This window comes from Marmota marmota, unplaced genomic scaffold (genome assembly GCF_001458135.2).
Source record: "Marmota marmota marmota unplaced genomic scaffold, marMar, whole genome shotgun sequence".
Taxonomy (NCBI): Eukaryota; Metazoa; Chordata; class Mammalia; order Rodentia; family Sciuridae; genus Marmota; species Marmota marmota.
In genome coordinates, this window is record NW_026000229.1 from 36,070,331 (window position 1) to 36,093,180 (window position 22,850).

The 22,850-nt window shown below is 36.2% G+C and overlaps 1 protein-coding gene across 11 annotated transcripts in view; it reads left to right on the forward strand.

Annotated features, from left to right (window-relative positions):
* The window catches only part of Znf106 (zinc finger protein 106), a 65,765-nt gene that overhangs the window by 25,679 nt on the left and 17,236 nt on the right, over nt 1-22,850 (forward strand). For 5 of the 11 annotated variants that reach the window (XM_048793132.1, XM_048793131.1, XM_048793134.1 and 2 more), the window contains 10 exons: nt 4,112-4,312; nt 8,534-10,720; nt 11,758-12,391; nt 14,033-14,102; nt 16,935-17,092; nt 17,176-17,236; nt 17,908-18,249; nt 20,398-21,169; nt 21,850-21,905; nt 22,454-22,599. In XM_048793132.1, coding sequence (XP_048649089.1) covers nt 4,112-4,312; nt 8,534-10,720; nt 11,758-12,391; nt 14,033-14,102; nt 16,935-17,092; nt 17,176-17,236; nt 17,908-18,249; nt 20,398-21,169; nt 21,850-21,905; nt 22,454-22,599 — 4,627 coding nt within the window. The remainder of the gene's footprint in view (nt 1-4,111; nt 4,313-8,533; nt 10,721-11,757; nt 12,392-14,032; nt 14,103-16,934; nt 17,093-17,175; nt 17,237-17,907; nt 18,250-20,397; nt 21,170-21,849; nt 21,906-22,453; nt 22,600-22,850) is intronic. The other 6 variants (XM_048793135.1, XM_015480767.2, XM_048793136.1 and 3 more) reach the window with 6 other exon arrangements.

Here is a 22,850-nt window from a genome sequence, read left to right on the forward strand (position 1 = left end):
TGCCTCTGAATTTTGTGGTTTATTACTGGCTTTCTGGTATTTAGACTTTCTATTTATAATTGTATCTATAATTTCAGGGTTTGATCTGGTTAAGAATTGTGAAATATATATTTTTAAAGTTTTTAATATAAGCTTGAATGAGAATGAGAAGTAAGTAACTGATCCTCTGGTTCACAATTAGGGATCTGGAGTATTTCCCTATTTTCTCCCTCTATTTGTTCAGATATGTGGTCTATAAGTAACTTGTCCAGATAGATGCTGTTAAAAAGGCTCAAACCTTTATTTATCAAACAGCTGTTGTGGTGTAGTTAGAGCAAGCTTAATAAAGAAAAGCTTATGCAGAGACCATCTTAAGGCAGCCTTTCACACATGAAAGGAAATTGTGTGGTAACAGGATGAAGGTAATTTGAGATCTTTAAACACCCTAAGGAAAATTACTCCTTTTATTAGTTAAGAAGCGAAAGTAGTTCATTTTTCCCATAATTATTTTGTGTACTTACGTAAAGTATTTAAACTGGTTATTAATTAAAGAATTGAAAAATAGCATCAATAACATATAATTTAATTTGCTAGTAACTTTTTTTTAATTTTTTTTTTTTTTAGTTTTCGGTGGACACAACATCTTTATTTTATTTGCATGTGGTGCTGAGGATCGAACCCAGCGCCCTGCGCACGTGGGGCAAGCACGCCACCGCTTGAGCCACATCCTCAGCCCTAGTAACTTTTTAAAATGTAGTTTCCTGGGATGGGTTTGTAGCTCAGTGGTAGAGTGCTTGCCTAGCATGGGTGAGGCACTGGGTTTGATCCTCAGTACTATATTTAAAAAAAAAAAAATCAAATAACTTAAAAATAAAGGTAAATTCTTTAAAAACAAAATCATTTGGTTTCCCAAACATGGTGTGGGGAAACATGAATATCTGTTGAGTGTAGAGCAGAGGTTATAAGGTTGCCTCTGGATATATTGGCTTTTTAGAAGATGTAGTTGTCATACCCTGTTCCTTCTCTGTATAATTGAGAATTATCTTCTTGAAGTATCTTATAAAGTTTATCTCTCTTTTTTAAGCTAGATTTTATTTATTAGAAAAAAAGATGTCTATTTTTGATAAATTATTTAGTGCTTTTATGTCACACTTATTGCCTGCACCGTTCTAGGTTATTGATGTATTTTTGCCTGTACTGTTCTAGGTTACTGATGTATTTTGTCTATCAAATAACTTTAGAACTGTGGTTATGTTCTTGCTCAACAAAGAAAGCAACATGTTTTCAAAAATCTGTATTTGAGGGCTGGGGATGTGGCTCAAGCGGTAGCGCGCTCGCCTGGCATGCGTGCGGCCCGGGTTCGATCCTCAGCGCCACATACAAAGAAAGATGTTGTGTCTGCCGAGAACTGAAAAATAAATATTAAAAAAAATTCTCTCGCTCGCTTTAAAAAAAAAAAAAATCTGTATTTGAATATCAAGTATCCAACATGCGCTTTGGGTTTGCACAGTGTGTGGGTTTATGATTATGTATACTTATTATTATTATTTTTTTAAATATTTATTTTTTAGTTTTCGGCGGACACAACATCTTTGTTTGTATGTGGTGCTGAGGATCGAACCCGGGCCGCACGCATGCCAGGCGAGCGCGCTACCGCTTGAGCCACATCCCCAGCCCAATATCTTTGTTTTATTTGTTTATTTTTTTAATGTGGGTCTGAGGATCGAACCCAGTGACTCACGTATGTGAGGCAAGCGCTCAACCACTGAGCTACAATCCCAGCCCTCCAGTTGTCTTTTTAAAAATCTCTCTCTCTCTCTTTCTTTTATTCCCCCAGTACTGGGGAGGGACCCACAGCCTCATGCACGCTAAGCAAGTACTCTACCACTGAGCTCACCCCAGCCCTGTTGTATCTTTGAAGAGGGATTTTGATAGTTCGGACATGAGAAAAATTATCTGCATCTTAGAAATAAAAGTAAAATATGCAATTTCATTTAAATATCTTTTAAGGATTATACTAAAAGTCAAAGTATAAGCAATAGGGTGATGTTGTTGTTACTACAATATACAGTTTAGTATTCTGTAAGTTCTTTGGTAGAAAAGCGGACTAATACATTTTCCACAGTTTTAGAGAATTTAAAGACAAAAAGCTTTTCTAGTGTAAAATTAAGTTGATTTGAATTTCTATTATAATATAAATTAAGTATACTAATTTTGTTATATGGTGTTCAGATTCTTCTGATACTGTTCATTCTGATAAGATTTTTAACTCATTTTTGTTTTGCTGTGCAGAACAGCTTGTTTTGTATTACAAGTAGTGTTCACTTAGAATGAACCTTATCAATGTAGTTTCTACAGAGAAAAGTATGCTATTCCTGGTAAGCTGGGGAAAGTTGACGATTGCTATTCTTTAAATGTAGTAAGTACAGTTGAAGACTTTTGGTGAAAATAATGTACAAGTACCTGTGGGATTAGAAGGAATTAGAACATTGATAGAATAATTTAGAATTAGTATTTTTAGAGATAACCTAGACAGAGTTCATTAAAATGAATCTGTAAAACATCAGCATTTTGAGTTACGAAGTCCAAAAAAAGGTGAGAACTTGTAGATTTTCTCTCTCCCATGATGTTTAGAAAATTAGAAATAGTGTTGTGTGTTAATTTTATTGGGGTGTGTGTGCATGTGCGTGTGCGCGGCGCTGCTGGGGATCAAACCCAGGACTTTCTTGCATGCCATACAAATTGTCTAACATTGAGCTAAATCCCCACCTGCATTGCACAGTATTTTCTTTTTAAGTTTACTGGGTATTTTTTAAGGGCTTATACTTTGTCACGGTTGGCAACATTGACTATATATCAATAAGTTGGTTTTTAGTTTTTTGTTCTTTAGTGAACATTCAGGTGATCTCCAATAGAAACTGTCTTTAGTAAAGACGGTTTTGAGCATCTTTTGTGGCTAATTGACATAAATTCTGCCTGTCTTGTTAAGTATATATAAGAAAAGATGGAGCAGAGGCACACCTGTGTGTGTTTCTGCCTGGCCAAAGACATTGTATCTTTTTGTGTTGATGTATTTTTTTAATAGATTGGCATAGGAAGTGCAAAAATGCCACTAGTATAAACCCAAATCACATGATACAGGATTATGCCAGTTCGAATTATTGAATGGATACTGCTGCCCAGTGGCTTTGGTGTTCAGAAGGTCCTTAGAAATTATTGCAGAGACAGCTGATCCAATCAAGGAATTTTGAGAAGCTAAAAAGCAGTTAAATTTTAATATTTATTTTTTTTTTTTAGTTTACAGCTCTGGAAAAGATTGAAGACTTTAGCTTCTTACAACTGGCCAAGTATGAAATTTACCCTTAAGTAAAAGAAAAGAATAAATTCTGTCTGTCTGGTTTAAACTAATTTTCTCATTTTCTTCTTCTCTAAACAGTAGCATTTTCTGTAACTTGAGAATAAAACAGCTGTTAACTGCCTACAACTGAAATTCTTTTCATTCGCTTTACAATAAAGCCCTCCTGAAGCAGAATGTAGATCACATGTATCATCCAGACCAAAAAAAGTTCACTGGGACTACTCCTATCATTTTTCTCAGGGTCCGGAATCTTCACATTCCAGACAGAGCTCCAGCTGTTCAGATTTAGTTACACAGTTGGGATTGGCTGTACCACCTACTCTTTTCTCCACCCCTTAATTTTCACTGGAAGAAGACTCTAAAGCAGGAGATTAAATGGAAGTGCTGTCACCAGCTTTCTGAGTGCAGCTGGCACCATGGGTGTGCTTCAGAGCAACTTATGTTTGCTCTGAGCCCCCTGCCCTGCCTCCCCTTTCACCATGTTTCCTCTGGCCAAGATTTTAAGTACAGCAATTCAAGAAGATTTCTCCTCCTAAAGCTCATTAATCTGAAGTGTATTGCCTCTTGATTGCTGGAAAAGAATTTAAAATTCATCTCAAAAGTAACTTATGAACAAATTTATTAAAGTGATGAAAGGAGCATTGAAATTGATTAGCACTAATTTTTTACTGTACCAACTTGTGCAGTCTCTTTCAGAGGAAACTTTAACAGATCTGGTGAGTGTGCCATGCCAGTGGGGAGAATTGAATGTCCCTCGTCTCCCTCTTTCCCTAGGGACAGTAGTCATGAGTGCCGAGTATGCGGGGTCACAGAAGTGGGTCTTTCTGCATATGCAAAGCACATTTCTGGCCAGTTGCACAAAGATAATGTGGATGCCCAGGACAGAGAAGATGATGGGAAGGGAGAGGAAGAGGAGGAAGATTATTTTGACAAGGAACTCGTTCAGTTAATAAAACAAAGGAAAGAACAAAGTCGGTAAGTGATGATTTTTTATTTTTTTAAAAAGCTTGTCTGTAATAGAACATAGTAGAGAATATATTTTACATACTTTTTAGCCTATAGCATTTAAACTTAGTTATAAAATGTAACTTGAGGTTACTGTCTTATGAATAAAGGAAAATGAAATGCTTTCTTGAACTACTGTGCTATCTGCTCTAAAAAATTCAAAACTCAGTATTGTATTCTAGCTCTAGCTACATTCTGAGGTTTTTACTACATTGATAACTATGTTTAGAACTGTTTTAATGGTGTCCAAATTTTGTAGTGGAAAACTTAATTGAGTGTGAGCTTCTTTGAATATATAGCATTTTTAATTGGCAAAATAACATCTAGGAAAAATTTTTTACCTGATATGATTTAACATGGTGCTTCTGCCAAATTTGATTTCTGTCTTTGAATCCCCAGTGGCTACCAAAGTGGTTTTTTTTTTTTTTAATATTTATTTTTTAGTTATAGGTGGACACACAACACTTTCATTTTATTTTTATGTGGTGCTGAGGATCGAACCCAATGCCCCATGCATGCCCACGCAAGTGCTCTACCTCTGAGCCACAACCCCAAGCCTACCAAAGTGGTTTTACAAATATTTATCAAGTTAATTTATATTTTAAATTTGAGAGTGTCAGTATCATTTGAGTATCATTTGATAAATATTTGTAAAACCACTTTGGTAGTTTGTATGGTATTTTATGCTTGTATGTATGTATTGAGGTGTTAGGAATTTGTGATTTTGCCTTATTGATTTTATTTTCTGAAGAGTTTAATTAACAGCACAGAAATTTTCAGATATGAGAGAACACCATTTATAAAGTGGAATAATTTTTCAGGTCCAAAGACATGATTAAAAACATTTGAAATTCTACAATAAAATTTTGATCTTGAATCTTGAATACTAGTCATTCACCTCCTTTTTGGTTAGATATTTGGATATAAAAAAGGAGTATGTCATTTAACTCTATAATCAGGAATTTTTTGAACCAGTCCTTAAAATAAGACTTTCTTAGCCTTAAAATGTCAATAGCAACATGGTTCTTTGAGTCATTCAGTTGCTTAGTCCTTCAAATGACATTCTCATTACTATTAGTACAGTTTTAGTTTACTCTTTCTGCTGTTTTAAGGGAATTGGAGCCTCTAGGAGACTAACTTCTGTTTTATTCTTATACACCAGTGCCATTGTTAGCATATCTGTATATATGATTGTTAAGTCAAAGGGTAAGAAGCATTTCAGTAGATTAGACATTGATAGCACAATTCTTCAAATTTTCTTATATGCCTCTGTGGTAACCTATTTATAAAATCATCTGTTTCTTCATGAGGTCCCCCTCCCCCACATGAGATATTTAACTCTGTTCTTTTGGGGCTGTGGATTTAGCTGAATACTATTATTCCCTCAGTCTAGCCAGGTCATGATGATCCAGGAATTCTTCTTCATGTATGATTTATTCCCCAATTCTCCCCCCATTTCTGATCTCATTTGTATAACTGACTCTGTGGTTCCATTGGATGTTATAAGTTGCCTGCTGCCTAGAAAGATAAAAACAAATTAGTTAATGATAACACACACGAAAAATCCTGCTAGTGTATTTAATATCACTTGTTACTTGGAGACTTCAGGTCTTCTGGTTAGCCATATTGTAATTTATAATGTAAATGGTATTTGCATTTTTTTAGATATATTAACTTTCAATTCCTTGGGGAAAAAACGGGGATTACAATTGTGTTCAAAATGTTATAGACATTGAAAGCTCTTCAGACCAATTAAACTAAGTATTGAATTTAAGATTTAAGTCAAGTTTAGAGAAAGAAACCTAACCACAGAAACTTTGCTTTGGGATTTTCAGTCTGTCAAGGCCTAGTGACTTAGGAGTATAAACTTGGATTCAGACTGCCAAGATTCAAATCTTTATTCTGCCACTTTTTGGCAAAACACTTAACCTGTCTCCTCCTCAGGTTGCTCATCTAAAAAATAGGAATAATAAGAATACTTGCCTTAGGATTGTGAAAATTAAATAGGTAATCTATTAAAAGAATTGCATTAAATGCCTGATACTTAGTAGATACTCAGTAAATTTTGGCTAATATTACTCAATATCTCAAGTCCTTAGCACTCCTTAGCTTGTGCTAGATGCACCATAGGCAGTTTATAGAAGAAAATGGTTTTGTAATTATTGCTATGATGTTTACTTAAACTTATTCACATTTCTGTGGCCTCCTTATTTAACATGAATAGTTCAAATAGCTGTAACTTCTTTGTAAAATCCTCTAACTCATGGAGCTCCTTATAGCACTTATTGTGGTTACTGCTTATTTGTATGTGCTATTTTACTCCTGTTGGACTTTAATTCCTTGGCTAGGTTCTGAGCCCATCATAAACAGAAGCTGCATATTAAAGTTTTCTTATATCATTCACAGTCATTGTATAAGTGCTTGATAAACTGTTTATTAATGAAGATAACCATGCAAAATATGATCGTAAAAATAGGTTAAGAAGGGGCTAGAGTTGTGGCTTAGTGGTAGAGTACTTGTCTATCATGTGTGAGGCACTAGGTTCGATCCTCAGCACTGCATATAAATAAAGGAATAAAATAAAGGTCCATCAACAACTAAGAAAAAATATATTAAAAATGAAATTAAAACAAAACAAAAATAGGTTAAGAAAAAAATGGGTTAAGAAACTGGATTTTTTGGAAGGAACCTGTAATTGGAGAAATCATGTATTAAGGACAGATAAATTAACATAAAATTGTATCAACAATAGACTAAAAGGAACAGAGTCCTAGAATATGCCAATAAATATAGAACCAAGGAAGGATAGTGTAAATATGTCAGATTTGTAATATTTCTGGGATGATGGGGGAAGTAATATATTATGTAATATTAATTAACTGAAGACTATTGAGTTTAACCATACCATTTATTTATTTATTTATTTTTAAATTTTTTATTGTTGGCTGTTCAAAACATTACATAGTTCTGGATATATCATATTTCACACTTTGATTCAAGTGGGTTATGAGCTCCCATTTTTACCCCATATACAGATTGCAGAATCACATCAGTTACACATCCATTGATTTACATATTGCCATACTAGTGTCTGTTGTGTTCTGCTGCCTTTCCTATCCTCTACTATCCCCCCTCCCCTCCCCTCCCCTCCCCTCTTCTCTCTCTGCCCCCTCTACTGTCATTCATTTGTCCCCCTTGTATTATTTTTCCCTTTCCCCTCACTTCCTCTTGTATGTACTTTTGTATAACCCTGAGGGTCTCCTTCCATTTCCATGCAATTTCCCTTCTCTCTCCCTTTCCCTCCCACCTCTCATCCCTGTTTAATGTTAATCTTCTTCTCATGCTCTTCGTCCCTACTCTGTTCTTAGTTACTCTCCTTATATCAAAGAAGACATTTGGCATTTGTTTTTTAGGGATTGGCTAGCTTCACTTAGCATAATCTGCTCTAATGCCATCCATTTCCCTGTAAATTCTATGATTTTGTCATTTTTTAATGCAGAGTAATACTCCATTGTGTATAAATGCCACATTTTTTTTATCCATTCGTCTATTGAAGGGCATCTAGGTTGGTTCCACAGTCTTGCTATTGTGAATTGTGCTGCTATGAACATCGATGTAGCAGTGTCCCTGTAGCATGCTCTTTTTAGGTCTTTAGGGAATAGACCAAGAAGGGGAATAGCTGGGTCAAATGGTGGCTCCATTCCCAGCTTTCCAAGAAATCTCCATACTGCTTTCCAAATTGGCTGCACCAATTTGCAGTCCCACCAGCAATGTACAAGTGTACCCTTTTCCCCACATCCTCGCCAGCACTTGTTGTTGTTTGACTTCATAATGGCTGCCAATCTAACTGGAGTGAGATGGTATCTTAGGGTGTTAACCATACCATTTAAAGATGTGAAAGCAAACACTATTAGAAATAAAAATGGGGGCTGGGGATGTGGCTTAGTGGTAGAAAGCTGGTCGGGCACGTGTGAGACACTGGGTTTGATCCTCAGCACCACATAAAAATAAAATAAAGGTATTGTGTCCACCTAAAACTAAAAAATAAAAAAAAAATTAAAAAAAGGGGCTCTACTACTTAATCTAAATAATAGAGGAAAAGAGGCAGAAGGGAAGTTTGGTGGGTTTTGCCTATAAAGAATGCATTAAAATTCCTTTAAATTCATAACAAAAAAACTATTTTTCTTCCAGACAAGATGAGCCTTCCAATAGCAGCCAAGAAATAAACTCTGATGACAGGCAACCTCAATGGAGACGAGAAGACCGAATCCCTTACCAAGACAGAGAGAGTTACAGCCAGCCAGTGAGGCATCATCGTGTACCTCCACAGAGAGATTGGAAATGGGAGAAAGATGGCTTTAATAACAATAGAAAAAATAGCTTTTCACATTGTTTGAGAAATAGTGGTGGACCAAGAGGATGTTCTGGGTGGCATAAAGGTGTTGCAAGAAGTTCCTCAACCTGGTTTCACAACCACAGTAATTCTGGAGGTGGTTGGCATTCAAATAGTGGGATGGTAGATTGGAATTATAACAGTACAGGAAGGAATTCCAGTTGGCATTCTGAAGGAACAGGTGGCTTTTCCAGTTGGCATATGAACAACAGTAACGGAAACTGGAAATCCAATGTACGTAGTACAAATAGTTGGAATTACAATGGCCCTGGAGACAAATTTCAACCAGGCAGAAACAGAAATTCTAACTATCAAATGGAGGACATGACTATGCTGTGGAACAAGAAATCTAATAAGTCAAGCAAATATAATCCAGAGAGATATAAATGGCAGTGGCAAGACAATGAAAAAATTGGTACAGTTGCCACATACAGAAGTCCTTCTGAAGAAGGATTTACAAGTGATAAATTTCCTTCAGAAAGCTTACTTGACTTCAATTTTGAGCAGCCAGAAAGCCAAACCACTAGGCAGGCAGACAGTGCAGCTTCCAAAAGTAGTGGAAAAAATGGCAGTGTAGCAAGGGAAAAGCCTCATCGCTGGACTCCATATCCTTCCCAGAAGACTCTGGATTTACAGTCAGGATTGAAAGAAGTCACCAGTAACAAGTCAGAAATGATAGATAAACCTCTCTTTGATTTTAGCTTGATTACCACAGGAACACAAGAACCTCAAACTGATGAAACAAATATCTCCCCAATACTAAAAACACAAAAAGAAATACATACTGGATCTCTTAATCACAAAACCACTTCTGACTGCACTGTTTCCTATGAGGTGGTAAGAGATTGCCCCATTGCAGAAAAACCTGAACAAAAGCATGATTCAAATAGGATTCCTTCATTGAAATCCCCACTCCTTCCACTTCCAGCCACTAAATCAGTTTCTCAAAAGCAAGATTCAAAGAATCCTTCAAACACCAAAGCAAATTCTTTTTCCCCTGGAGAACACTCAGATCCCTTGAACAAACCCACTTTAGAAGATAGACAAGGTTCTCCTTACATATCCAAATTGCGAAGTTCATGTCCTCATGTTTTAAAAGGGAATACAACTACATCTGGCACTCAAAAAGAACCTGATGATAATTTAAATGAAACATTACAAAAAACCAAAGAAGTGCCAGAGTGTCATGAGACATTGCAAAATCCACTTCTTAGCACTTCTAAGAGGACCAGTAACTTTGCAAAAGCAAGTAGGAATGTAGAAGAGTCTGAAAAGGGATCTTTGAAGATTGAGTTTCAAGTGCATGCATTAGAAGATGAAAGTGATGGAGAGACATCTGATGTAGAAAAGCATGGAACAAAAATTGGAACTCTGGGTTGTGCAACTACAGAAGTTTTATCCTGCAGCACTCACACTGTTGAAGAGAAAGAACAGGATGAACAGATCTTGAAAATACCTCGGAAATTTTCCACCTCCCCTTGTAATTCCACAGTTCACCAGAATGAGTCTGAGTTACAAATGGCATCTGCAGCTAGTCCACACTCTGGCTTATTGCTAGACTTGAAAACCTCTCTAGAAGATAGACAGGATGACAACCCTATTAAATCTCACATATCTTATGAAACAGAAGGCTTTGAGAGTACTAGTTTGGATGCTGAGCTTCAAAAAAGTGATATTAGTCAGCCCTCTGGTCCTCTCTTGCCTGAACTAAGCAAGCTTGGCTTTCCTGCCTCACTTCAGAGAGATCTAACCCGGCACATTAGTTTGAAGAGCAAAACTGGAGCACACCTTCCTGAGCCAAACCTCAATAGTGCTCGCCGTATTCGCAATATTAGTGGTCATCGAAAGAGTGAAACAGAGAAGGAGTCTGGACTCAAACCAACCCTACGACAGATTCTAAATGCATCTCGGAGAAATGTCAACTGGGAACAGGTCATTCAGCAAGTAACCAAGAAAAAACAAGAGCTAGGCAAAGGCTTACCCAGGTGTGTGCCTCTTTTCACTATCTGTGTTCTTTCTTGCTTTCTTTTAAAGGTATCCTTTGACCTGGGTCAAGAGAATTCTGCTTGTTCCTTTTAATTAAATGTTTGCCAAAAATACTCATTGTAGATGTCTGATTCAATTTACTATCAAAGAGTAAGTGGTACTCTATGACTAATGGACTATACAGTTTTTCTTAGTGGAGAATGGAGGTTAAAATGGAGGCACACCTCCTTCTGAGAAAGGAGATAGGGGCATAGGAAAAAATCATCAGCAATCCATCATTTCAGTTTGTATCCATAAATCTGTATCTATCTGTAGAATTTAATTTCTCTAGATCTAGATCTTGAATGAATGACACAACTTTTAAATATAACTGTCCTCATTGCCTTTTACTTAGAACCTGTGGATAGTTACCTTTCTGTATTTACTCTGGACATCATACTTCAGATCACAAAATGTTTATTTCGAACACTTCTGTAATATTGTGGCTGTTCATCTTATGTTGAGGTACTATTCTGAATGATAAAGTGTTCAAACAGATTTACTACCTGAAAATCATAATTCTGTAGCATTTTAAATTACCCTTCAGGTTTAGGGTAGTTTCTATCCTTGTTCAAATAATAAATTTATTTTTCCCCCTTTTCCTTTACCAGATCTGGTGAGTAGTATATGAAATTATGAGTAAAAAACTCATTGTAGTGCCTGACACTTGTAAGTGATCGGTGAAAGTTTATTGTTTGTTTTGGTTTATTTACTTTTAAAAATTAGGTGTTTTTTGTTGTAGATTTAGAGCTGTATAGAAATAAAATTCTCAATTTTTACTCTCATGTATTCTTATGGCTATATGTCTATAATTTATTACTGTGACATAGCAATATTATTTATTTTCTGTCTCAATTCCTTATCAAACTCTGAGCTCCTTGAGAACAGGAACCATCTTATATGTTTTTGTAACCTGTGCTTGACAGAGTCTGACACATTAAAAAGAGCTCTTCCCTATAACCATGTCGATTTATGTTTTTGTTTTTTCTTTTTTAAGGTTTGGCATAGAAATGGTACCTCTGGTTCAAAATGAGCAAGAGGTCTTGGATTTAGATGGTGATCCTGATCTGTCTAATTTAGAAGGATTCCAGTGGGAAGGTGTTTCCATTTCCTCATCTCCTGGGTTGGCCAGAAAGCGAAGCCTTTCTGAGAGCAGCGTGATCATGGATAGGGCTCCTTCTGTGTACAATTTCTTCAGTGAGGAAGGTACTGGCAAAGAAAATGAGCCCCAGCAGATTGTTTCACCTAGTAACTCATTGAATGCTGCACAGAGTCAGAAAGCAACGATGTGCCTTAAACAGGAGTTGACACCTCTGACTGCCTCCCTCAGAACAGGTGAAAAGTCTGAAAATGTTGCTACCCGAAGGCGTCATAGTGCACAATTACCCTGTGATCATATAATACCTTTGATGCATTCAGCAAAAGACCTAAACAACCAAGAGAGGTCTACACCACCATCAGAGAATCAGAATGCCCAGGAGAATAATGGAGAAAGAAACTCTCTCTCATCAAATGCATCCTCACTCCTTGCAGCCTCCAGTTTAGCAGATGCAGCCACTGATAGCAGCTGTACCTCTGGTGCTGAACAAAATGACAGCCAGAGTATTAGAAAGAAACGAAGAGCCACAGGAGTGAGTATGATTCCCTGTGCTTTTTATAGAACATCTCATGTAGCAACTTAGTTGTTTATAAAGAAGGTTTAACTGTTTGGTTTTGGAGGGATTTGAGGTTGTAGTTCTCTACACTCTGGAATAGAACTATGAGGCTCTTATTTCATCCTACTGGTTTCTTTCACCAAGTAGTTCTACTAAATTAGATGTAATGTAATATGAATGTACAGTACCAGGAAAATATGAAGTCATCGCTAAAACTAGTCTTCAACCCAGTGATTCTTTGTATCACCTGACCAAGAATAAGTCATATCTTCAGCTGTAATGCAGTCTGTTTTCATAGATGTACTCTGTACTGCTTCTGAAGAGTTTTCTGTTATATTTGTAATGCATATATGTATGACTGTTGGATTCAGAACTTCTAGGATTAACACTAAATTTATTGTTAGAGTGCATATATAAGAACATAGCATAGAAGTATTTTGTTTTATTTTTGTGGTATTGAACATTGAACCCAGAGGCTCTCTACCACTGAGCCATACCCCCAGCCCTTTTTATTTTATTTTGAAACAGGGTCTCACTAGATTGCCCAGGCAGATCTTGTACTTAGATCAACTTGCCTCAGCCTTCCGAGTTTCTGGGATTATAGGCTTGTGTCACCAGGCCCAGCTTTTTAGTATTTGTAACTGTCTTTTGTCCTTTAGCTATCCAGTCTGGCTTCTTAAGAGTCTTGTCCTTCACTAGTACCACTTCAGCTCTTCTTGCATTCCTACTTGATATTGCTTAATCTTCTCAGAATTCCTTTCTGGAAAGAAAGAGTTGCTGGTAGTGATAGAATCTGGAATCTGGCACTGTAAGAAAGTCGTCTCTTTCCTTTAAAACTGAGGCAATAAATAAAGTAGTTAGGGTCATGGGTTTAGACCTGTTTCAAATTCCTATTCTGTTCCTTGTAACTAGACTGTACATAGGGGATATTAGATGATTTGAAATACAAAAGTAAAAGATTATCCTTTGGCAAAGCTAATTTTTTTTTTCATCCTCTAATCCCCATTTTTTTCCCAAATATTGGCTGACAACACAATTATTGTCTTAAAGGAGTTCATGATCAAGTAGAAGAATTTCTATTTTTATTACAAAAAAGTGGTCAGAACTGAGTATGGACACAGCTTCTTCCTCTTTTGTTCATGACAGCATTTAATTGTCCCTAGCTCTTTTTTCCATTGAGTTTAAAACAATCATAGAGTCCACGTCCACAATGACAAAGCTAGTATCTTGAGGTTTGTCTTATAGGCAGTTTAGCTTCTTATTGCAAAGATTTTCTTGCTGAAGTTTGAAATAGAAACTGTGCCAAAATAAAATTAGAGTTTGTGTTATTGGCTTTGTTCATATGTGTGAATTACTTTACCAAGGTGGAATGCTTTACCTAAGCCTGTGGGTTTTACCACCTTTAAGATGCTGGGAAGGCATCCGATCTTGTACTCTCCCCCTCACCCCTTTTTTTCTTTTTTAGCAGATACATTGATTCAACTAATATTTGACTTGTGTGTGAGCAATAGTGAAGGATAATGTACGACTATCTTAGAACTTTCATTCTTTATTCTTTTTCTCTTGGATAATGACCTTTACATATTGAATATTATTCAGTTTTGTTTTGCTCCACAGGATGGATCTTCTCCTGAACTCCCAAGTCTTGAGAGAAAAAATAAAAGAAGGAAAATTAAAGGGAAAAAAGGTATGGTGCAGAATATTGTGGCAAAAAGAAGTTGTTCTTACAGCATTTTGGTCTTTATACAACTTGACACAGCACAACTTGTGTTCATCAAACACTGATACCCATTTTTTTTTTTTTTTTTTTGACATTGTCTTCTTACTTAAGAGCAAATTGGATTTCCTACAACATTCAGTACAACTAGAGGAAGAGTATATGATGCCACATAGACCTGTAAGCTGTGGTTATATATCTTATTGGGCCTTTTCAGTAGGATAAAAAAGAGCACGTCATTTAGTAAAAACATTGTTGTTCTTAATCATTTATAGGCATTTCTCTCAATTTTTCATTTTTGAAGCATTCTGGTTGCTTTTCTAATAGTGAATTAAGGAAAGAGGTTATTAGCATTGTTCCTTCTCTGACTTTTGCTTTCCTTATAGGGAGTGATTTGATGAGTGGATGTGATAAATAAGAGAAGAGTCAAGGGCAACCCTGTTTTCTGGTTGGGGAAATTAGGCAGATGATGGTATTATTTATAGAGATAGACGACTCCATGGCAGGAACAGATTGAGGCTAAAGAAAGATGAGTTTCCTTTTAGATCCTTTGATTTAAGGGACCTTTGAGACACTTAGAAAGGGATATAATAATTGGATATGTGGATCCGATATTTAGAGGAGAGGTTTTAGCATATTAAATTAGAAAAAGACAAATGATGACACATACATTATTTAGAATATTTTATTTAAGTTAAATACACTCCTCTCGGGGTGGGGTTGTGGCTCAGCGGTAGAGCACTCGCCTAGCACGTGCAAGGCCCTGGGTTCAATCCTCAGCACCACATAAAAATAAATAAATAAGGGTATTGTGTCCAACTATAACTAAAAAATAAATATTTAAAAAAGTAAAATAAATAAACAAATAAATACACTCCTTTCTGATATTGTGAAATATATTTTGGGTCTTTGTTTGCTGGCATACACCCTAAATCCTTGGAATCTCTTAAGTGATAGAATCTTTTTTTGTGTGCTAATGGTTGACTTATGGCTGGCAGGTAGCTTCAGGATGAGGGGTTGTTCACCTGAAAAATCAAGGCAGGATTGAAGGGTTGGGACTCTTCAGCTGTAAACCCCACCCCAGCCCCTGCGTATGCATGCAGCCTTTTGTGGGGGAGGAGGAAGCCCTGAAGGTTAAATCCGTCTTCAGTGGCCCCAAATTTAATCAATTATGCCTGTGTGGTAAAGCCTCCATAAACCTAAAAGGTTTATGGAACCTAAAAGGAAGCTGGGGCCGAGGCTCAGTGGTAGCCCTCTTGCCTGGCATGTGTGAGGCACTGGGTTTGGTTCTCAGCACTGCATATAAATAAATAGATTAAAGGTCTGTCAACAACTAAAAAAAAAAAAATGTACGTGTGTGTGTGTGTATAAACAACAACTATGACAAAATAACCTAAAAGGACAGGGTTCAGAGATCTTCCAGGTAGCTGAACACATGGAGGTTCATGGAGGGTGGCTCACCCACACAGCATCAAACTTCTTTCTTCCATACATCCATACATTGCCCTATGCATCTCTTTATCTGTATCCTTTGCAATATCCTTTATAATAAATGAGCAAATATAAGTATTCCCTTGAGTTCTATAAGCTGCTTAAGCAAATTAATTGAACCTGAGGAAGGGGTTATAGGAACCCTAAATTATGGCCTGTTGGTAGTCTTGGAGACTAAATGCTCAGTCTGTAGGATATTATGTTATCCCCTGGTAAATAGTGTTAGAATTGAATTGGAGAATACCTGTCTGATGATGTTCCCTGCAGAATCAATTTTTGCTGTGTATGGGGAAAGCCCCCACACGTCTGGCATCAAAGTGATCTGTGTAGTTGAATGTGTGTAAGAGAAATAGTCTGAGTTTGACTCCTTATGTTTCTACTGACACAATGTATTTTTTTCACAAGGCATTTTCTAATAAGGAGAGCTATTCTAACTATGAAAATACCAGAAGAAAATGGGAAATGTGTCAGGGCATTAGAATGGGCAAGGATTTTTTGGATAAGACCCCCAAAACACAGTAAGCAAAAGCAAAGATTGACAAATTAGTTAAAATAGCACCCAGATCAACTTCCCTATAGCCTTACTCGAGAACAAAGGAACAATAGATCTCAGACATCTGCTGATACCACACTGCTGCCTAATCCTTTTTTCCCAGTTTTTCTGGAGCCGCCTCCTTCCTATGTATCCCCATCATCAGCAAACTAAAAAATATTCTGCACATCAAAGGAAATAACAGTAAAGAAACAATCTCAAGAATGGGAGAAAATATATATATTTTTAGTGCTATAAATATTCTGGATATTAAACCCTTGTCAAATATATATATCTATCTCTGTGGTAAATAATAATAATAATAATATGACTGAAGAGAACCATTTGAAATTAACAGACTAGAAAAATATAAGATTTGGGAGGAAAAGTTCCAAGCAGACTAGGTCTGAGGCCCAGTCTAAGCAAAAGCCCTAAATGAAGTGGATGGTAGCTAAAAAATGGAAAATAAAACCTCGATCCATGAATGTGCTTCAACAGAGATTTCACCTGGGAAGTTAGTGGAGAAAGAAAGTGATTAGTTAGGATAGTACAATGTGGTATACTTGACCTATGAGACAACTCTGTCTTGTGATTCTTACTTCATTTCTATCTTTGATATCAGGCTTGGCCACATATTTTCTGAGACTTGTCGAGTCTCCTAACCTCTGGAGGAGAAAACAAAAGTTTTTTCCTGAATCATGGGCATAGTTGAGTCTTTTGAGAAACTGTTACTGAAGAGGAGTCTCCAGTATTAAGCTGGGCCTTATGATTTCTTTCAGCAGAACGTTCTCAGGTTGACCAGCTACTGAATATTTCCTTAAGAGAGGAAGAACTAAGCAAATCACTGCAGTGCATGGATAATAACCTTCTGCAGGCCCGGGCAGCTCTGCAGACAGCATATGTTGAAGTTCAGAGGTTGCTCATGCTCAAGCAGCAGGTAACAACATATGTATGGTCTAATGAAAACAGATCATCTCAGAAGTAGATTTTGAAATGCTTAACAAGATACTTTATTTTCAGATAACTATGGAAATGAGTGCACTGAGGACTCATAGAATACAGATTCTACAGGGATTACAAGGTATTCATAGGGTGTCCATAGCTTATTACTTTTTGTTCTATATAGAAGGGAGGGAAAAGTAGTTATGGAAAGATCATATAGTTTCTCCCATGTTTTTTTGGTTTCATCATTCTGTAAAAAGCCTGAAACCAGCTAGGCACCATGGTGCTCACCTGTAATTCCAGCTACTCGAGAGGTCAAGTCAGGAGGATTGCAAGTTTGAGGCCAGCCTCAGCAATTTAGTGAGACCTTCTCAAAATAAAAAATAAAAAGGGCAGGGGAAAAAGCTCACTGATAGAACAACCCTATGTTCAATCCCCAGTGCTGCAAAAAAACAAAAAGGAAAAAAAAACCCTTAGACTGTATATCCCAGAAATGTTTAGCAATGGATATAGTAACTCTGGATTAAGAATAAAAAGATCAGTGTTCAAATCTGGCACTTCCACTGGTGTTTATATAATTTTAGATAAGTCATTTAAAGTTTAGAAAATTGATATGTTGATGCTAATTTTATACCTGTATCTTTAGTAGTTGTATAGATTAGATGATATTCTATTTTGAAGAATTATGTGGGAGTATACTAATATATTTATTTAAAATTCCTTTCTAATGTTTATAAATACAAATTGTTTTAGAAACAAGTGACTCTTCAGATAACATTTTTGTATTTGTATATGTGTTTCCTGTTTTAGAAACATATGAACCTTCTGAGCACCCAGATCAGCTTCCCTGTAGCCTCACTCGAGAACAAAGGAACAGTAGATCTCAGACATCTGCTGATACTGCGCTGCTGCCTAATCCTTTTTTCCCAGTTTTTCTGGAGCCGCCTCCTTCCCATGTATCCCCATCATCCTCTGGAGCCCTTCTCAAAGTAACTACATCTCCTGCTTTCCAAGCCCATGGTAGTGTCCCTGCTCCAGACTCATCAGTTCAGATTAAACAAGAGCCCATGTCTCCTGAACAAGATGAGAATGTGAATGCTGTATCACAAGTCTCTGCTTGCAGTGTATCCAAGGAATTACCCCAAGTTAATAGTAAGTAAGCTTTTCTCTGGCTTAAAGGGCATCCCTGCAGTGGGACTAGGGCAGTTTTATAACAGTGTGTAAAACCATACTTGTCCATTAAACTAAAGTTATTACAATTAAATTTTTATTTAAATGCCCTTCATAGAGGAGAGTTTTTTAAAATGTTTTAGAGAATGTAATTTAAATATCAGTAACTTAATTTTCTCTAATTTAAGGTTATTGAGTTGACTTTGTATTAGTACTTAAAAGTTTCTATTTATTAGGTTAGGTGCAGAAATTATTTGGTGTTTGTGATAAATGGGTTAAAGTTGTTCATCCAGTTTTTTAGATAAGGTATATGCTCTGAGTTTTTTATCATCAAATGTCCTTATCTCAAATACAAGTCAGAACTTTTATAAGCCTGAGAGGAGTTCTGGGGTTTGTAATCCTCTAATGGGAACTTGGACTTAAGTGGTTTTGAGAAGTAGCCAGGATTTTTACTCTTTTCATAAAATAACATCTAGTTAACATTTGAGAATAACTTCTTAGCTATTTAAAATCTCTTAGAAGTTTTTATGACCACAGTGTTGCCATATTGAAAATTAGGCCAAACAAAGAAACAAACTGGCATTGTGTCATTTCTTGAGCAAAAACAGTCTGAAAAATTACCCTAGCTTTTAGTACCAGTATAAATAATATTGATATCAAATGGAAATTGTCCTTCATGTTGAATTTTAAGTTGCTTTTTTTGTGGATAGTATTTAAGATTTAAAAAAATAGTAATAAAGATTCTTTTATAGATTTCTTTTTCTGATTACAAAAATAATTCACTTTCATTATTAAAAAGTTGGGAGATTACAAAAATGTAGATGTTATTTTGTTATATTATTTCAGTGTTTACTCTTTATTTTTTTATTTTTGGTACTGGGAATTAAACCCAAGATGCTTTACCATGAACTATTTACTTCCTTCCTCTTTTTATTTTGAGAAAGGGTCTCGCTAAGTTGCCGAGGCTAGCCTTGAATTTGCAGTCCTCCTGCTTCAGCCTCGTGAATTGCCTGGGTAACAAGTATGCACCACCTTTCCTGGCTATATTTCAAGCCATTTCTTTTTTTCTTTTTTACTTTTTTCTTTTTGTGACACTGGTAATTGAACCTGCCAGGGCCTCAAACATGCTAGGCAAGCACTTTACCATTGAGCTTTATCTAGCCCTCAGTCTTTCTTACATCACAGGTGTTTGTGTATTTATATGTAGACTTTGTACAAAGGAGAAATCATAGCCTATTACAACCTGACCTTTTGCATTTAATATTTCATTTTCCTTTGTCTTGAAAATAATTCATCTAGAGCTGGGTCTGGTAGCACAGGCCTGCAATCCCAGCTATTCAGGAGGCTAAGGCAGCCAAGTTCAAGGCCATCAGGGCAATTTAGCAAGATCCTATCTCCAAAAAAATAGATTTTTTTTATCTAAAATATTTTAAAAATTTTACTAGTTGTATAATATTTGAAAAGTTGCACAATCAAGATATACAATAATTTATGTAATAAATCTCCTTTGAATATTTAATTTTTTCTCATCTGTTTAAAAATCCCTAGACAGGAAATAATTAAGTTAATGAAAATAAGCATTCTTAAGTCAATTGAATTTTTTAATCACCTGTGTATAGTGAAATAGGATAGTGTGTGGGTAAAAAGAAAACATCTAAGAAATAAAACTGGAAATACTTTAGCTAAATAGATATTTAAATATCTAGAAAGAATAAAACACCATATTAAATATGTGGACTTTTAAAATAAGATTAAGAGTAATATAAGCAATCCCTGCCCCACATGGAGTTTTTTTGTTTTTTGGCAGAGCTGGGGCTCAAATCCAGGGCCTCACAAATACTAGTCAAACACTATTTTTGAGCTATTCCCAGAGCCACATAAGGAGTTTTTGAAAGGACTAAGACATGCCTATTATTTTTTATATTGATGTAAGGCAAAGGATAAGTGCCGTGATAGGGATTAGTGTAGGTTATGGGTAACTTCATAGAGGATGAGTTAACAGCTGTAACAATCATGGTTTTATGAACGTATCACTGATACATTATTTGGTAGAGATTCAATTAGTGATAAATAATTTGCAGTTTGCAAACACACAAAAAAAGATATAAAAGTTTTTTCTTCTCAACTTAGGAGAAATCAGTTGTCCAGTTTATCCAGTCATCACTGCAGCATTGTCCTTATCAGAGGTAACAGAAAATTGCCATGAACCTATCCAAGATCTGAAGTTTCCTGTGGAGCAAGGAAATACAAGAAACAGGGAAAACTCTCCCTCTTCCCAATCAACCGATCTTCTTAGCATAAATAAAGACAGTGAAGAGCCAACCAAAGGCAACAGTGGGTCTGAAGCATGTAGCAGTTCGTTTCTAAGATTATCTTTTGCTTCAGAAACCCCTTTGGAGAAGGAGGCTCATTCTCCAGCTGACCAGCCCGAGCAACAGGCAGAATCCACTTTGACATCAGCTGAAACTAGGGGAAACAAGAAAAAGAAGAAACTTCGGAAGAAGAAAACTCTACGGGCTGCCCATGTTCCTGAGAATAGTGACACTGAACAGGATATATTTACTGCTAAACCTGTAAGGAAAGTAAAAACTGGAAAATTAACTAAAGGGAGTAAAGTAACCACCTCTACCTGGGAAGATAGAACTGGTCAGGAGCAAGAGAGTGTCAGAGATGAGGCAGACAGTGACTCATCCCTAGAAGTTCTAGAAATCCCTAATCCTCAGTTAGAAGTAGTAGCTATTGATTCTTCTGAATCTGGAGAAGAGAAACCTGATAGCCCATCTAAAAAAGATATTTGGAACTCTGCAGAACAAAACCCACTAGAAGCTTCTCGTTCTGGTTGTGATGAAGTTAGCTCTACTAGTGAGCTTGGTACCCGCTACAAGGATGGCATCCCTGTGAGGTAAGGATGTTATTGGTCCAATCAAAACAGCTTTCATCAGTCTTTTTTTTTTTTTTTTAATGTTTATTTTTTATTTTCAGGGGTACCAAGGATTGAACTCAGGGGCACTTAATCACTGAACCACATATCCAGCCCTATTTTGTATTTTTATTTAGAGACAGGGTTGCATTGAGTTGCTTTGTGCCTCACTGTTGCTGAGGCTGGCTTTGAACTTGTGATCCTTCTGCTTCAGCCTCCCAAGCCACTAGGATTACAGGCATGCACCACCACAACCAACCACTCGTCTTTTTTTTAAAGAACTTTTCATGGTGCTAGGGTTATAGCTCAGTGGTAAAGTGCCCCTGGGTTCAATCCCCAGTGCAAAAATAAATAAAACTTTTAGTTACAAATCAGAATTTGTTTAAAAATCAAAATTTGTTTGAGAATAGTAGGTTATGGAAATGGAGGAATTAGATTTTAATAGTGGAGATTTTTCTGCTTTCTCTTTTGATTAGGTTGTAAATATTCATTCTGTTTTTATTTCTCTTCATATAGAAATTTGATATAGAAAAATTGATCTCTTATTATATCATTTACTACTTTGCCCATTGTTTAGAGAAATTCCCTGAGTTGGGAAATTTTTAGATTTTCTATCTGTCCTATTCTCACAGATGCTAAGAAGGCTTGCTTTTATTTTGCAGTGTGGCAGAAACTCAAACTGTGATCTCCTCCATAAAAGGATCAAAAAACTCTTCAGGTATTTGTCATTTTATTTTATGTAAATCAACCACAGGAAAAAGATTTGTAAATTTAGATCCAAGGTACATCAACAGAATTGTCTTGATCAGCGCTAAATCTTCAAATCCTGGCTTTTTCAAGTCTTTCACTTCCATCTCTTATCTGAGTCCCTTATCTACTAATTAGTATTAAGATTTCATTGGCACCAGAGATTTTTGCTTTGAGAAGGAACTGCTTAAAGAATAATCCCTTACTTAAAGAAATAACTGTTCAGAAGCAAGAGATGCAGCAAGAAGAGAGACTGGGTACCTTTCAAATATCACTGAGAAGTTCAATCTGTAAGGATTTTCTTCCTAAATTAAAGGTCCCCCACCTTCTCTTATTTTATAAGCTTCATAATAAAGATTTTCAGTGAGAATTATTATATTCTGCTAGAGAAAATAGACTTTTTAGGAAATCATCTTTAGGTTTAATTCAGGGACAACTATATGGTGTAATGTTTTTGAGTTTTGAGTATCTTTCTAGACTGTAGCAGACATGTCTCTGAAACCTATTCTTGTTTTCTAGAAATATCTTCAGAGCCAGGAGATGATGATGAACCCACAGAAGGAAGCTTTGAGGGGCACGAAGCTGCAGTGAATGCTATTCAGATATTTGGAAACTTACTTTATACCTGTTCAGCAGATAAAACTGTCCGAGTTTATAATCTGGTGGTAAGTGAATGTGACATTTTGAATGTTTTTGGTTATATAGGTTTTGGAAAATCTTGTTCATACTCTCTTCAGCATGGAGGGGGAATTTATTGAGGGGTTTTACTGACTTTAGTTGTAGTTGATCCACATCTCAGTGGGGTCACTGGGGACTTTATTATTTCTCTCTTATCTTTGTCTTCTCTGATATCATCTTTTCCTAAAAGGTAGTTCTCTTGTAAAGTGCCTCTGGGGTTTGTTTTTCTTTTCACCAC